The sequence below is a fragment of the Malurus melanocephalus genome, unplaced genomic scaffold (genome assembly GCF_030028575.1).
Source record: "Malurus melanocephalus ecotype Western Australia unplaced genomic scaffold, MMel_1.1 scaffold_118, whole genome shotgun sequence".
Lineage (NCBI taxonomy): Eukaryota > Metazoa > Chordata > Aves > Passeriformes > Maluridae > Malurus > Malurus melanocephalus.
Genome location: NW_026623350.1, coordinates 521579 through 538220, shown reverse-complemented (window position 1 = coordinate 538220; position 16642 = coordinate 521579). Strand labels below are relative to the sequence as shown.

Here is a 16642-nt window from a genome sequence, read left to right as displayed (position 1 = left end):
GTAGCTTCATGTCTAGTAAAATAACAACATCACTGAAAAGAACAAAGCAAAATCCTCTTTAAAACCTTTAGCCTCCATTGACAGCAACTTTGTAATAACAATTTATCTTCAGACTCCAACAAAAGGAGTAGCTGTTTTTATTGTCATTTAATATTCATTTTATTTTCTGAAGATTATGTTCTCATTTAAATTAAATTACAATGAAATACATAAAATGTTCCAGTTTTCATACCTGTTTCCCCCAAGAGAGTCTTGCAGCAGCCTTGTAAGCTTTGAATCTCTGTATGGTACATGAGTTGCCTTCTTACTTTTATCTCCCAGTGCACTTATTACATTGCCAAGTGCCAGCTAYAAAACACCAAATCACGTAACACACRRGTCAGAATCGGTTCCTGTGCAGTTTTATTTTAAAACCAGCTATAAACTGGAGTCAGCATATTATGAGAAAATTAATATAATCATGAAAGTGAACATTAAAATATTTTTGAAAATTTTTACATTTTACAGCAGGGGTTTAGAAACTTTTGTGCTATCAACAGTGCATTGGATGACTTACAGTCTGACATCTGGAAGTGCTAAAGTGTTTAGCACAATTCATATGCACTATTGGTATTCATGTCAGTCACAAACTAAAGATGGTACTACTTCATCTAACAAACATTTGCTTCTGATGATTATTAAAGTGATCTCTACTTCTAGCAATAGTGATAATATCTTTCAAATTAATTTTACCAATCTGCTTTATGCTACATTTAGAATAAAATATGGGGCACTCATAGGAAAAAATACAGAATTTACTACCTCTACAGATATGAAATAAAAAAAGTTGATGAYGATTTGAGCATTTAAGACTTGACATTAAAGCCTTGTAGTCCACGGCTATTCTGTTTCATTACTAGAAAGGTCTAATTAATATTTATAAACAATCTAACATTTGGCTTTGGAATCCTTTTTCATGTGGAAGTGCACGCATTTCAGTCAAACTGAAGGATTTTGCTTTAGGTGGCGCCCTGCACTGCAAGATCTTGCTCTGGCAATGGTGCAGCCRTAACCAGCAGATGGAGCACCGCGCACACCCAATGCTGWGCCTGCCTGCTTTGAAGGATTTAAAGCGCTTTCAARTGTGTTYCACTRAACTGAGGGCTGGACTTCACTGTAMATKAAAGTTWTGTGATTTTACATTTGTTATATCACACCGATTTTCACGTTCATCAACTTTATATGCTCTTTGTTAAGGACATAACTCTGTCATCTAGACCCCTAAATCCTGCTGGCTTTGTGCTTATGTCAATATGAACTGAAACTGAACTGAATACTTTCTCTTCCATATAACCGGAAGAACTACAGAAAATAATGAATGCCACGATGGTAAGAGAATCACTGAGAACACCCTAACTGCAGAATACCTCATTGGTACTGCACAATAGCCTAGAAAAAAAAAAAAAAAAGAGACATATTTTCACATTTAAAATAAGACATGTATTTTTGTGTCTTTGAAAGAATTGCTACATAACCATGTAGCTCAACACAAAGGCATGAAACTACGGACTCCACTGATAATCACCAGCTCTACTTTTCAGTGCACTTTAGTAAGTGTTAAGTACAAATTTGATACAGTTAATTGAAGAACTATATAGCGAGTCAGTACACAGACATAGAAAATTTGAGCAGTAAGTTTTATTTCTAAGTGTTTTGCCTAAGGTTGTTTTACATTATATTGTATAGTGGTATAGTCTTACTAGTCCACAGTTGATGGAAATGCCTTCTTTTGCCCTTTCTCCTGTAGCTCCTGTTCGCTTTAACCTTTCAGATCCCGCCAGATCAACAAAGTGAAACTTGGCAGTAAGCGTTTCATATTCATTCATCTCAGAAGATTCAGATATTATCCTGTTATCAGTGGCATTGTCCTAAAGCAAAGAAGAACCCACAAGGCTTGATGAGAACTCTCACATCAACATTTGCAAAATTCAATCAGTAATTATTTACAGAGTGACCTCTTCATGACCATCTCCTTAAACATTCTCTTGCAACAACCATATTTTGAAACATACTGTGTCCATTTTAATCACATGTATTAACACATCCTTGAAGACCCAGCTCTAGATGCATGTGAATACAAATTACTTTAAGTACGAGTTACAAATGATTCTTGATGAAGAAACGGGAGGATATATACACTAAAATAGACAAGTCTCCAGCAAGGTGGGAAACCAGTTTGCATCTCTCCTAGAATGCAAGTCTTGAATCAGTTGTCAAAGGAAACTGATWAAGAAAAAGAAAACCTTAATTATATAATCACCCCACAAAATCACAAGAACCACTCAGTTCATAAACCTGTCAAATAACTGAAATACATTTTGATTTTATACCTCTCTAAACTCCATACTAGCCTCCCTGTGGGATGATTCTTCACCTTACTTCAGGAATTATTGTTGGAAACCGTTTTTCCTAAGTCAGGATTCCACTAGCACTTCTGACTTCTGCAGAAAAGATGAAACAAGGGAAAAAGATGGACTTCTCCAGCAGATGGAACAAGGGAAAAGAAGAGATTCCTTTTTCCTTCCACCTTCCTTCCCAAGGTAATGACAGGCACTCACTGCGAGCCTCCATCAGTGCAGGGAGTCTGCCCAGAACACACAGCGCTGGGGCAGATACCACAGCCTCAGCCTCCTTCCACTTCACATCCCAAAGCTCAGCAGCAAAATTATCCTTTTTCATTAGGACAATCCCAAACTTTTTTTTTTTCTGTCTATTAGTTTAGTTCTTCCACTTACTGTAGTGTTTTAYTTTACTCCAAGTGTAGTCAGATTTATTGTCAGGAAAGCAACACAATGAGAAAAATCTTTAAATCACTCACTTCTTGACCTTACTGGTAAGATACCCCTTGCAGGGCAATTTYTACTAACTTGGCATGGTGTTATGTAATGAGCATGTATTGAGTGTATACTAGATTTATAACAAATTACACAGCCCAAACTACAAGCTTTATTAGGAATTTCTACCACATTAAGCACACGAAACCCAGAGCAACCTTTAAAAAAAAAAAAGCAAGAAGAAAAAGCAGAACAAATCCAAAACAAAACAAAAAAAGCCAAAAACACACCCTCAGGTATGCTTTATGTCCTTGGCGAGCTAGCCTACCCCCTTTGCTACTGCAGGGGGTAATGCAGGTTCTGCAGACCAAACCATTCTCATGGTAGTTAAATATTTCATGCTCCTAAAGTGGCATCCTTTTGTAGCAGTAACAGAAGAGAACGGGAACTGTGCCACTTTCACAAGACCAGGAATCCTTATTTCTGTTGTTTTGATGTTTACACTCTGGGGACCACACGCTCATTCCCAGCCCTCTAAGTCATGACTAACGCACCCTTTCCCTCTCCTTCATGTAGGAAGTGAAATGTACATGCAGGAACTTCCARGAAGCAGGGATGGTGTGAACAGAGCCCGAGGAGCAGCGGGTCTGTGCACTGCAGCCTGGCTGCCTGCCAGCCCCGGGCACAGGCGACCGCACACAGAAGGGACACGGCCAAGGCTGTCACCCGAGAAGGAGAACTGCGTTGCCCTAGTAACAAAGGTCTCCCAAAACTGTTGTCTACAGAAACTTGAGCTACATCTCTCCTGGCCACCCAATAATAGCTTGTATTAATTTAGATTCTAGGAGCGTTCAAAGGACAACGTCAGGTCTATCTTCTACTCTCCTAAATGCTACAGGGAACGAAGAGGGTGCTGCCTTTACAAATAAAAGGATTTAAACATGCCCAGCTCCAGACAGTCAAACTAACTTGTGAACATCTCCCAAGGAAATCAGAAACAAAACAGTTTGACATAAGGCAGAAGATGCCCACCTCTTCCTCTAACACAAGCCTCTGTAAAAAAAACCAGACAGAGCCAGGCAACAGGCCCCCAGGCAGCTCAGCTAGTGGGGAAGGCTGCAAGTGCACCAGCACTTGGCACTGCTGTGCCAGGAGCCTGCAGGAAACAGGCTCCCAGATGACTTTTCACTTTCCTGTAAACAGGTTTCAACAAAAACCTCCAAGCAGAGTGTCACCATGCAGTGACTGAGGTGCCCTGTGTGAACTTGGAGTGTGATGCCAATCCCTCCTAAGTGAAGACAGCTGACTGCACCAAATCCAAACCACCATCCTTTCAGCACGGAAAGCAGGAGGAAGTGTTTTTAGCAGGTGTATAAAGCAGGTCTACATACCACAAGGGACCAGGAAGGAACGCTCATTTTGCCTGCAAACAATTATTTGTAGTATTAAAAACAACACATCCCCCCCAAAAGCAATGCAAATCCAATTCACTGTTTCACGTGCTCAAAAATGTGGTATCTATGGGTAGAATGCTAGCCAGATACTATTTAATATTTAAACATTATATGCAAAAGACCTTTAGAATATTCAAGTATCCCTGAGGGTACTGTAGATTTCAGTGATGCGGATTTACAACATATACSAACAGCAACTAAAAACTGAACAGTCACATGCAAAATATTCTATAGAACAGCTCCATGTTCATTCACAGTTTGAATTTCTATGCACTTAACTAGACTTAACAAAGTATCTGCACCCCAAACATGTATCTATTTAAAATAAATACACAAAGCCTCAGAATTCAATGCTTTTCTGCATACACCTTATTGGATATCAATACAATCTGTAATATTCAAGCAGTTTCAGTTAGCTGACTGAAAGTTTAAACCCACTAACTGCTAACACACTTAAACGTACTCTGCCAATTAAAGACAAATTACATTTTAGCTTTCTCACTAGTGTATGTCGCAACAAAATACTGAAGAAAATGCTAGAGGAGAATAGGCAGGTTCCTGTAAAAGTCTGCAGTTTATGGTTGCCTCTGGCTAGAGGATGGTTACATATGCACAGATTAAATCAAATTATTATAATGCTTAGCAAATTCATCAAGCATTATGATGACTACAGCATCCTTACTAAGTGCAATTCAAATAGAATTGGCTGCCAAAACTATGCCCATTTTGAAAAATGGCTACTGAAGAGAAGCTTAACAACAGCAAAAATACATACAGCATTAAATGCAGGACAGACTCTGGTTTGACACAAGTGTATAGTGAAGATAGCGTGTGACCGTGAGCTCTGAACGTTCATCTGAGTGCTGGCAGTGGTTCGAGACAAAGCTCCCAGCTTCAAGCACTGCATCATCTAGAAAACAGACAAGAAGTACATTGCATGGCTTGCTGGCTAAAGCAAAAATGTTCCCATAACACTTACTGTTTTGGATATGTAACTTAACTTTCTCTCTTTGCTATGAATCCAGYTCCTACAAGCCAAAAGTAAAAGCACAAAGATTCTTAAATAAACAAACTAAGAGTGTTTTTGTGTTCTCTGGAAGAAAATAGTAAAAATTTTAATGCCTCTCTTTACTGTACCCTAGTAGTAACATAGCTATCTTTATTCATCTGTGGCAAAAAAAGGGTTTTTTGCACTTTTTTGTACCAAAAAAAAAAGAGTATAATAATATTTGTATTCAGATTTGCAATGCACATGACCAGCAGTTTATTTGACATCAGCCACAACRCAGAGATTTCCTCTCAAAGGAAAAGTAACACTTAAGATTTGGGAGATCAGATTTACTTACATGCTGAAATTTTCACTYCCAGCAAAACCATATTATGAACAAAAGCCTGTTCCTAGCTTTAAATGAAAGCAGCATGCACTTAGTGTCAAACATTTATCAGATTCAAGGCTACAGAAATGAGGGAATAAAAATTTTAGCTAGCTTTTACTATTATCTGTCTCCTGGGCAATTTAAGTGTAAACATGAACTCTATTTTTAACTGCTCATCAAAGCATACAGACATTTTTAGAATGTACTTGGCATACTAGAGAGTAAATTATTTTCAATTATCACCTCCGATTCTCCATTCACAGTTCGGGTTGTAACGCCCACTGTATAAATTCCTCCYGCTGAATCTTCATGTATTTTAATATTTGATTTTTTATTCTTTGCRTCAATATCACGTGTGGTATCGAACAGATCGAGAATTTCTTCATTGTAAAGCTGAGGAGAAGAAAAAGGTAGAAAACATATCACTTTAGAAAGGAATTCCTCCGATAACTAACAAATTCACGCATGGCACATACCAAGAGTTGTAGAAATCCAAATGTCTTGACTCCCAAATAAAGGGTGTTGAAACACCCAAATTACAAGGACAATAGATGACAGAGCAACCGCAAATTAAGTGACCTGCACAACTTTCTATCATGCCACACAAAGATGCAGTAACTTCCTCCACATGAYCGTATCTGAGAGAAAATTCTTCGGTGGGACCAGGGAAGAGGAGGAATTTGATTCCAGCAGAACAAGAGCGACAGTGGTTTCTGTGGCAGGCACCTGCTGTCTTCAGATTTGACCTTGGGCTTTTCTTTTGTGGATTCAGTTGGCTGCACCCTTTCCAAACACTTCCAACTCACTCCACTTGCTCTCCCTGCCATTACACCTTTCCTCACCTCCTCTCTCATTTAGAYAAGCTCTTCCTGCCCTGGAAGGAATCTGACATATAATAATAGTTTTGTACAAGCTGCTTCTTAAAGATACCAAGCAGCAGTCCAAAAATACTATGGCACAGCTTCTTGAGCAGGGCTTTTGTACTCCCTAAGAATGTTCTGAGCTTTATGAAAGGTGTTTAGATCCACTTGAAGATATCGGGGGGAAAAAAACAGGCAACCCACCCAGAAAAAAACACTATCCCACTGRAAATCTCATGCCCCAGGTCTCTGCCTGTATACTGGAACATGTCATGTGTCTTTAATTTAGTTATACTAATTCACGTCAGCAAAGCTCAGCCCAGACTAATTCAATTCCTGATCAAAATCCCTAGGCAACAGTCTAAGAATCACCACAACAGATCTGTATTCACACAAGCACTTTCTCTCAACTGTGAAAGTAAGTGTTGCCCTCTCAAATGCAAAAAGTCATCCCTGAGAAGAAAAAGCTTAGCATTTACAAATGTATTGCTTTTAATCCTTTACATTAAAAAAGGAATTATATTTAATTGTGATAGATAATCTAAGCAGAAATCTTCCAACTAAAGTTTTACCTTGATAAGTTCAAAGAAACAGAGCAGATTCTGATAATGCAGCTGCATAAAACTGCATATGCCTATCTTTTGAAAAAGTAGGAAAGCAAGGAGTTAAGGGAGGCAGACTGCAGCAAACTAAAGAAAGGCAAAAAAGTAGCAAACAAAAGTCACTCTACCCAACAGTTATCCAGCTATAAGACTTCAAAGTTACTCCAAAATAAAATCTTGCTTCAACTTGTTCAATGACTAAATTATTACTTATGCAATCCAGCTCTAATTGTAGATAGGAAGGGAGGAATAGGATACTTTTTGATACAAGAATAGTGTATATCTAACTAATCAGAAAAAGCTCCTTCTGGAAAAGCCTCAGTAAAGAAAAAAAATCTGCCAACCAAAATGACATTTTGTTAAGGGAGAAATTATTATATACATCATTTAACCTCTCTCTGAATTAGATAAACAAGACAGGTTTCAGTACATATAGTTCAGCTGAAATGTTATAACAGCTTGAATTCCTCATATCGTTCTCACTGTAACATTTACTCACTGTCCTGTATTTTGGGACTGTGTCACATTTGTAATGTTATGTATAAAAACACAATAAATTCAGAAACCACACTGGTTACTGCTCCTTATGCTACCAATGTTGCAGCTGCCTAAGCAAAGCTGCAGCTCCCTGATGTACAAACAAAGTGGAGCATTCCCACAGCACATGCTCAAGCCAACTCTCTCTAGACAAACATTAGCCAGGGCAACAAAAAGTTCTCCTTAAGGTAAGCAGTGACARACCTAGACCAGTACAAAACTAATGCCAGCTTGTTAATCTTTAAAACAGTTACAGGAACCTATGAATTCGTTTACTTACTTTACTAAGCAGAAAGACTTAGTTTACTTCAGCAGTAATAAAATCAACAGCTTTTCTCGTGGGAAGTATAAAAGTAGAAAACCCCCCAAACTAGTAAACTTGTACATACTGAAGCAAGCAAAACWAATTTACACCTGTCCTTCCTAAAACTGATTCTTCCTCTCTGTGTGCCTAAAGTATCAGATTTTTCAGGTTGGTAGTGAATGTAAATATGTTACACCCCGATCAATCAATTTTAAAAGCAGTTCCACAGTCAGGAGACAGTGTAAAACCTGCAAGGCTTAAAGCAACAGCTGCKGCAGGTCAGAAAGATCAGAGACTTTATGGCCCCTTTACCAGTAATTATGTCTACAAGAAAAAAGAGGGGGAACACTTCTGCCACAGTATTAACCAGGGATTTTTCTCTAGGTGTAAGAAGAAGGGAGCAGTGGCACTGAAGTCCAATCCTAAATCAGTGGGGATTGCAGAAAGCAGTSTTTTCATRGGAGGTGAAAGAAAGTGTAATAAAKAGATTTTGAAAGCTAAAGAAACCTATGGCAAAGTGACAAAAGCAGGCAAAGCATGGTCACTAATCGAAGCCACAATCAAGGAGCTTTTTTAGAGTTTCTTGTTTTAAATTTTGGACAAGAATTTCAAACAGGCAAGAGCAACAGGCCCTACAAACAATGCATGCAGAATAAAAGGATAAATGACAAACATTTATATTAAAAAACAATGCATGCAGAATAAAAGGATAAGTGACAAACTTCTATACTTCAAAATAACATTATGAAGAGAAGTACTAAAATAATTGGAATAGGATAAGATTTTTTCATAAATTGAAGAGCTGAAGCAAATCCCATAAATTTTCCTTTTGAAATCTTGTAGATTAATTCTAAACATCTTGTGAGAAAAAAATAAAAGATACAACCAGAAAAAATATTTAATTGGTTTTCTAAAAAAAAATAAAATCACCAAACCTAACAAAAACATTGAGTTACACCCACAAATGCAGATCATATTTACCTCTAAGAACTGTGCGTTCACTTTAAAATCTGGAGGTGGAAGTCCTTGCTTAATAGCACCTTGTTTTTTTTCTTCAATACATCTGAAAAGGTGCTTAACAGCACGTGATATAATGCCTTGTTCCTCTTCTGTTATGTTGACATCAAATCCGGTGCCCATGGTGTATGTTTTGCCAGCACCTGTCTAGTTTGAAAAAGTAGTAGAACATGTTAGTAATACTAAATGATCATAGAAATAGTTTGTGAACATTGCAGTGTTAAATCAATCTGCCATCTTTACAGTATTAACACCCAACAGGTCACTTTGAAAAATGCCTAAACAGCAGAATTTGGATAAACTGTACTGTTTATCCAGAGATCACATTCAAGAARGCACAGACCAGTTCAGTTTTTCATAACCCTTCCCCTAGAAACTTTCCCTAACTGGCTTACACAAGCCTTGAGCTATCACCTCTAGGTCAAAAGAGGAGTTAATGTTTTCAACCAAGGCTGTTAATTAAAGCATGTATTTTGGAGGTAAAAGCAGCATTTGCAATTCTTCACTGAAGGAGATCAAATGACTCCCTTAATTAAGATGTTTGAATATCTCAGGTATTATATTCCCATTGTTCTCACTTTATACTGAAGAATACAAGCTGTATCTTCACTAGGAAGATAATTTAATTAAATGTGAAGTCCTATAGAAGACAAGGTAGTGTAGTGTTTTCACTTAATTRGTGGGTCAAGTCTAAGACAAAGATAGGATCACACAGCTGAACATAATCTGCTAAACTGGATCTGCAAACTGTTTTGTTTCACTAGGAATACACTTCACCTGGATAACTTGACATGCAAGATTTAACAGTGGTGAAATTCAGCATCCCAGACCAAATTTTAGGCAATCAAGTCCTAAAGGAATATTCAGAAGACAATAGCACATTCTCTACATTGTGCTCAGCTTTGAGAAGCAAAATGTGTRCCCAGTGTACTAAGAGGGTGTGTTCTCTAGGAAAAGTTCTCTAACTTTGGAATCCAATCTCCGCATTTTGCCCACAAGCAAACAATGTGGTCTGAAGCTCTCCAGGATCTATTTTTAAAAACCTCCTATTTCCAAAAGAGTCTAAAAATGCAGCAGGCTGCAAAGTTGCTCCAAAAAGAACCTCAGTACAACCTATCTCTCTAAGTCAACTGCTGCATTGAGGTGAATTCAGGAATTACATGGACTGATCCTATTTTCAGCATTACTATTACTTTCGCATCTACTGCCTATATATATATTCTGTGTTTCAACTGCCAGTCTACACAAAATATATACTCAGCACTCTCACTCTCCTACAGGATAACTCATTGAAGATAAACCCAAAGTGCTAAAAACCAGATTCATGCATTAAAAAAATTTAGGAGAAAAATCAAGTGCAAAAAACCATTTATTCCAAAATAAAGGCTTTAAGACAAAACTGCGAAGCTCACCTGGCCATAAGCAAAGACAGTGGCATTATAGCCTTCAAAGCAACCTTCAATCAGCTTTTCTATACACTGTATGTAGATCTCTTCTTGCTGTGAGTCAATGTTAAAGACATAATCAAAAGTGAAGGCCTTGTCTTTTCCCAAGAACACTTGAGGTTCGCCAGGCGTGACAGATGTACAAATATGGCATCCTTCAATCTTCTCTTTGGCTAACTGTGGTCTAATCCTGTTTTGGAAGAGAGAAAAAGAACTATTAACAAATTCTCATTGTCAAAGAGAGGAGGAGTACAGAAACAATATAAACAAGGGATCTGAGAATTCCCCAATGACTCGAAAATCAGAATTTTTCACCATGCCAAAAGGTTTTCAGTTGTCTGAGCCACAATACTCACTGTGTCAGAACCCCAGCCATAAAACGCTCACACAAATGACATTATTTTACTGAAGGTTCAGCTACTTCAAGCTCATGATTGCCTAGAACTCTGAACGTTTCTGTATGTATACTATGCATTGCTGAAGAGTCACTTTTAGATGTTGTTTCAAACTTGGAAATCAAGCTTTCCAGCTTCATCAAGCTTCTGAATGCTTTAATTGTAAAAACAGGAATTTTAGGGATTTTTTACAAGCAAGTTTAATATGAAAGAAAAGGRTAGTTTAAATACCAATTTGGGAGCAAGAACCCACCGAAGCCAGTTGGTTAAAACCTGGTGCTAATCATGCCAAGATTGTGGGTTCAGTCCCTGTATGGGCCATTCACTTAAGAGTTGGACTTGAACATCCATATGGGTCCCTACTAACTCAGAATATTTTGTGATATCRTCTTAAATGAAAGCCTCCTTGCTGAGAGAACAATAACCATAAGGAAAAGGCTCGCATTCCTTCCTTCCATTTGTCAGAAAAAGGACTTCGTACAGCCAGAACACTTCTGTGAAATGCTTGGTTTCAGTGAAGAAGTATAGCTTCAGACAAGAGGAGAACAACATTTAACAAGTTCTAAAGGCAAGARTGTCTCATTCCTCCTTATCTCCCCCTAAGACAAATTTCAGCTTTTATTTTAATTTGTTCTGTTTCTGACAAAAATAGTTCCTAGAATGCAGCTTGAACCTCTTACTTTCTATCATTTTATTAATTCCTCTGCATTCTTAACATTCTTGCAGCCTCATCAAAATTGAATGTGTGTACTGGCTTTACTACTAATGACTGCAGAAGTTTGTGATTAAGTTGGTTTAATGATTAACTACCAAGAAGAAAAACTCTGGCCCACCTAACACATTGTTCTAGCTGTAATTAACTAAAAATTTGTTTACAAGGTTACCTTTAAAAAAAAAAATCACAAACCCCAAAACAAACCCCAATCAAACAAAACGCACATCCTATGCAGGGTGGAGCTTAAAAGACGTGACAAAGGTCAGTAAGAATGACAAAACAGCAGCAGTACAGCTACATACAAACGAAAACATTGAATATTTTATACAGGTTCTCCATTTATGTAAAACTTCRAGAACCTATTACTATTTACTGCAGTGTGGCTACTTTCATTTACACAGTGTCAAAGACMTGCATGCACAGAGTATTCTTGAAAGGCACATATTAATTTTATATACCACGCTTTAAGGGCTACATGTACATGACTGCTCTGTTTAGAGCAGCTGTGCTGCTTGAAGCAAGTTCCCCAATGTCTTCACATATCACATGYTGGTTTGGATCACACAGCAGTTTCACTGTGTCCCCCTCAGAGGAAACAAAGCCAAAATGCTTGACTCCAAACACACAAAACTCGTTCCAAAGTATAATGGGAGCATAAGGGCACAAAGCTACCTGCTGATCTACTGCAACTGTGCCAACACCTGCTGATGCAGAGAGCTTGTCTCCAACAACCCAGTGGACTGCTGTAGACTAATTACGTACAATTTACATGAAGTTAAAAGTTTTCTGTTTAAAAAAACACACAAAAAAAAATCTCAGAGCATCATGTATCTACTTYCTTTTGCAGATTCTGAATTTTTCATCCGGGGATGTGCGCTGCTGTCAGGAGTATTCTTCAGATTTTTCATTCTGACAGTTTCATTATATCCCACTGTTTGACACTAGACATTAACCTTAATTTATTTGTAAGGTTTTCTGCACATTAATTCCACTATGGAAAGTTCATTAATGAGCAGGAGGTACCACCCTTGTCAGTGTACCCTGTAGTGCAAAGTGAAAATTAAATAAACCTTTGAAAAATATGATTAAAGAAAAAGAAAAGACTATATGATGTGCAAAAGAGGCATAAATATTCTACAACTAATATTTGCATTTAAGTACACAAAGTGTGCAATATAGGTCACATTTTCTCTCTAATAACATCATAAGGGTTTTTTTTCTTTAAATGAAATAATGCTAAAAGTAATGCAGGATTTACATAACTCCTTCAATAACAACCAACTTGATCCACTTGAACTTGTGTCGACTAAAAACATAATCTGATAAATATGTACAGAAGCTTGTAATACATTTACTTCTTTCTAAATTAAGGAATTTTTGGCAATAAAATAGCTTTTATTTCTAGGTAGAGAAAGTCTTCAAAGACAAATTAATCATATGCCTTTTCTAAAAGCCTTCTGCACAACTAGAAAGTTGAGCAAATAAAACACTGTAGCATGCTGTCTAAAACAATATTTAGAAAATGCCTACTCAGTAGGTTATTCTGCTGCCTTCTTTTACTGCCGTGAAGTCAGTCAGAGGGCAAGCTTCTTTTTCAGACTAAGCACTCTTATTCTTTCACTAATCCAATGCACACAGTACAAAGGCCATCAATTGTCCTAACAAGAATGAACTCTGAGGGCTTTTAAAGTTCCAGAGGTATGTCTCATTGTCTTCCCAAGCAAAAAAGCCTAGGAAGATCTTTTCTAGAAATCTAGATAGAAAACACATTTTCAACATCAAGTAAGCTTTAATGCATCCCAAAAACCCAACTTCCCCCCAGTTCTGAAAGGTTTCTAGCATTAGCTTGCAGAATGAAATTGACAACTTTTTTTAAAAGAAGTACTTATTTTTTTATGCTATGCTTTTAAAAAAAATTATTCTCTGCACTGATGCACTGATGCAATTATGACAGGTGCCGAATAAATTTCTCCATTCAACTACTAAGTAAAGGCTGAGTGACCATGAAAAGGAACAGCATGCCTAAAATATCAATGATTTGCATGATAGTTATTACAGTGATGACAGGACTGAAAAGTGAGCAGTTTCGATGTCGCCCAGCAGAGACTTCCCATGAGAATCCTCCCAGCCMGGTCCTGCCTTGCAGCCAGGCAGCACCTCCCAGAGCTTTGCTGCACCACAGCAAGCCCGTACATATCAGCCCAGCACAACCAGCCCACAGCAAGACACCGTGCCAGGGACCAACTGAGCTGAAGGAGATCTGCTCCGCTCTGGCAGCTTGTTACCAGTCAGTCACCTGCCCTGGAGTGTAATGCAACTTTCAGGGATCCAGCAGTGATGATGGTGTCCTTCCTCTCTGACTTACCACTAAATCTGAAGGCAGTGATAGAAGAAAAAGCWGCATTTCAGCAGCACTTAGGCAGCACAAAGGAAAAACAAAGCAAGACTTGCCACAACAGGGAAGCTTCACACCAGACTCCCTTCTCTTTCTGTCATTGGTCTTACACAATGTCTCACTCTGCTATGGAGCTGACAGGTAGCAGAGACTGGATCGTGACTGCATAGGGTTTGAATGACATCTTGCCCCAAAACGGATGTGCAGACAAGAAACTTTGATCASCCAACCTGAGGTCTTCTCAAAGGAAACATCATGCTCTGAAATCTATACAGCTCTCTAGATAAGCTTACCACTAAACTAATATGACGTCCTCAATGCGTAAGAAAGAGATGTCTCCCCTTCAACCTGATTTCTGTCCACTTGCAAATAGCAGGAGTGGATCACCCAAACCTCAAGACTCTAAAAGTCTTACTATTTGCAATKAATATGTCTGGCAAATAAAAGTACTCAAGCAAGTCAGATTCTGCTCCAGTTTTGCCTAYAGGAACATTTCCTCCTTCTCCAACCACACATGAATTGGGAAAGTGATTTTTTCCTTTCTGCTTACAGCCAAACATTTTCCACTTATGTCTTAATGTGGTCACTTCTGTCAGCAAAGCAGGCAATGCCYACACTTCAAAAATGTGAAAGAGTTCATTCTGGTCATCTCTCCTTGCCCAGCCTGCAGTCTGGCAGTCTACYACTGGGATTTTTCTCCAGGACCAATATGACTTCACCCATTTTGTCTTCCACATGGCCCCACCTCACCTGTTTTTCAGGCTACTCTCTTAATTGCAGACAATCAGGTGTTTTCTACCTATTTCCAATCACATCTCTTTAGATGTGGCAACTCCCCAAACAACATTTTGGTTCACATCATTCCCTCTCCTCCTCTCCAAAGCATGAATACACCCAATTCTTGTTTACGTGTACTTTGCAGCACCTCCAGGCCACACACATGAAACTTAATCCCTTAAATCTCTCCCGCCTCAGCACACTGGGACAAGTTGTCAAATTAGGGAGTGCTAAACCAGCCAGCRGTTGCACAGTAATGCACTGTATTGTACTGGAACTAATCCCTCAGTGGAAAAGGGGCACAGTCTCTCCTAAAAGTATTGTCAGCTAAAACTGGCTCAGATAATACAGTTCAGGGWCTACAGTCATCACCAGGTCAATACTCTGTGTTATGCAAGACATCAGACTTWACARAATTGATTCCTGTTTAAACCAGATAATATCACAATATCTCTTTGAAAAGCATCCTAAATTTACTTCTAGGGATGAAAAATTGTCCCAGTGATTTATATATGTATTATTTACATAAATAACTACATGGATATATATGGATATAGATAGATAGACAGACACACACACACATTTTTTTCAGGTACTGAACAGCTTTACCTCTGTGCTTGTTTAAGAACCTCTCCATTATTTAATTTTACCCTAGCAATCTCCAAACATCGATGATCATGCCACCCCTTAATCTCATTCCATATTCTAAACCAGTGATKTTTTAAGATTTGCATCTCCATGTGAAGAACTGTAAACTTTAACAAAGGGTAATTATCAAAGGGTTTACCATAAGCCTTCTCACCACCTCTACAGAACAGCAATAGGTACACAAGAGCTTCTAAGGGTGATCTAAAAAGAATAATCAAATTATTCTTGTTTTAAAGAAAGAAAAGCAGAAGAAACAAATCACAGGTTAATCTTTCAGACTGCAATGAATATCCAGAAGCTGTGTGTTGGAAAAAAAGAGATTATTCTGAAGTCCCATTTAAAGTTCTTTGTCATTAAAAAAGCACCATGAGGGAAAGGGCTGTTTTCACCTTGCTCAGAAAAGCAKAAATTCAAACCACGTGCTGTGCTGAGCAGGAAACCAGTTAACCTGTAAACCCAAAGCTCTCCAATACTTCTCTTACTACACTAAGCCTATTAAATGTCACACAATTAAGTTTCACATGTGGATATATGAAATGTTAAATCCAGAAGCACCTAATAAAATCCTTTGTGAAATCCCAATATGAACTGGGAATGCAGGCAATATGAACTGGGAATCAAAAAAGAACTGCCTAAAACGGAAGARAACAGCTTCCTACTCTTACTTCAGCATCAGAACTCCCTCACCTCACTATTCCACTAAATTTAAGCTTCTCAAATCACTCCCATTAAACTCCGTTCAGAGCAAGCACAGAGTAAAGAAAGCTAAGCAGATTTCATCTCAAAGACACCTGATACCTGGGCTTGCACAAACTTTTCAGAATTCTTGCTTGCACACACTGGAATCTTGCTCTMTGATTAGTAACACTTTCAAATGAGACCACAACCACAATGCACTCATCTGAATTTCACCTCTCAACGAGCATTAAGGATACAAAAAGATCCAGCATATGACAAATTCCAGGTTTATCCCTTGTTAACACAGCAAAAAGGGTGCAGGAACAAATATTTTTGGGTTTGTACCAGCAACCATCACCCACAGAGAGTTTCTCTATGGTGGCAATACTTAATGGAAAGACTCCATATTAATGGTACCAATCACTGTTGTTACATATACTGTATCCAAATGGAAAAATGGACAGGCAATTACAGACACACTAATTACAGTGACCACACAAGACACAGCTCAGCAGCTGAGCTGTGGMAATTTGCCCTCCAGCACATCTCCAAGTCTTTCCCCCCACCATGGGTCAGCTCCCACCCCAGGAACCTGCTTCCCCTGCCAGGGGCCCAGGCACACATCA

The 16642-nt window shown here is 38.3% G+C and overlaps 1 protein-coding gene across 7 annotated transcripts in view; it reads right to left on the bottom strand.

Moving 5' to 3' along the window:
* Nucleotides 1-16642, bottom strand: part of KIF21A (kinesin family member 21A) — an 86126-nt gene that overhangs the window by 46373 nt on the left and 23111 nt on the right. For all 7 annotated transcript variants that reach the window (XM_057370056.1, XM_057370049.1, XM_057370053.1 and 4 more), the window contains exons 2-7: nt 10376-10598; nt 8928-9110; nt 5887-6036; nt 5043-5177; nt 1740-1907; nt 233-348 (exon numbers count right to left, since the gene is read on the bottom strand). In XM_057370056.1, coding sequence (XP_057226039.1) covers nt 233-348; nt 1740-1907; nt 5043-5177; nt 5887-6036; nt 8928-9110; nt 10376-10598 — 975 coding nt within the window. The remainder of the gene's footprint in view (nt 1-232; nt 349-1739; nt 1908-5042; nt 5178-5886; nt 6037-8927; nt 9111-10375; nt 10599-16642) is intronic.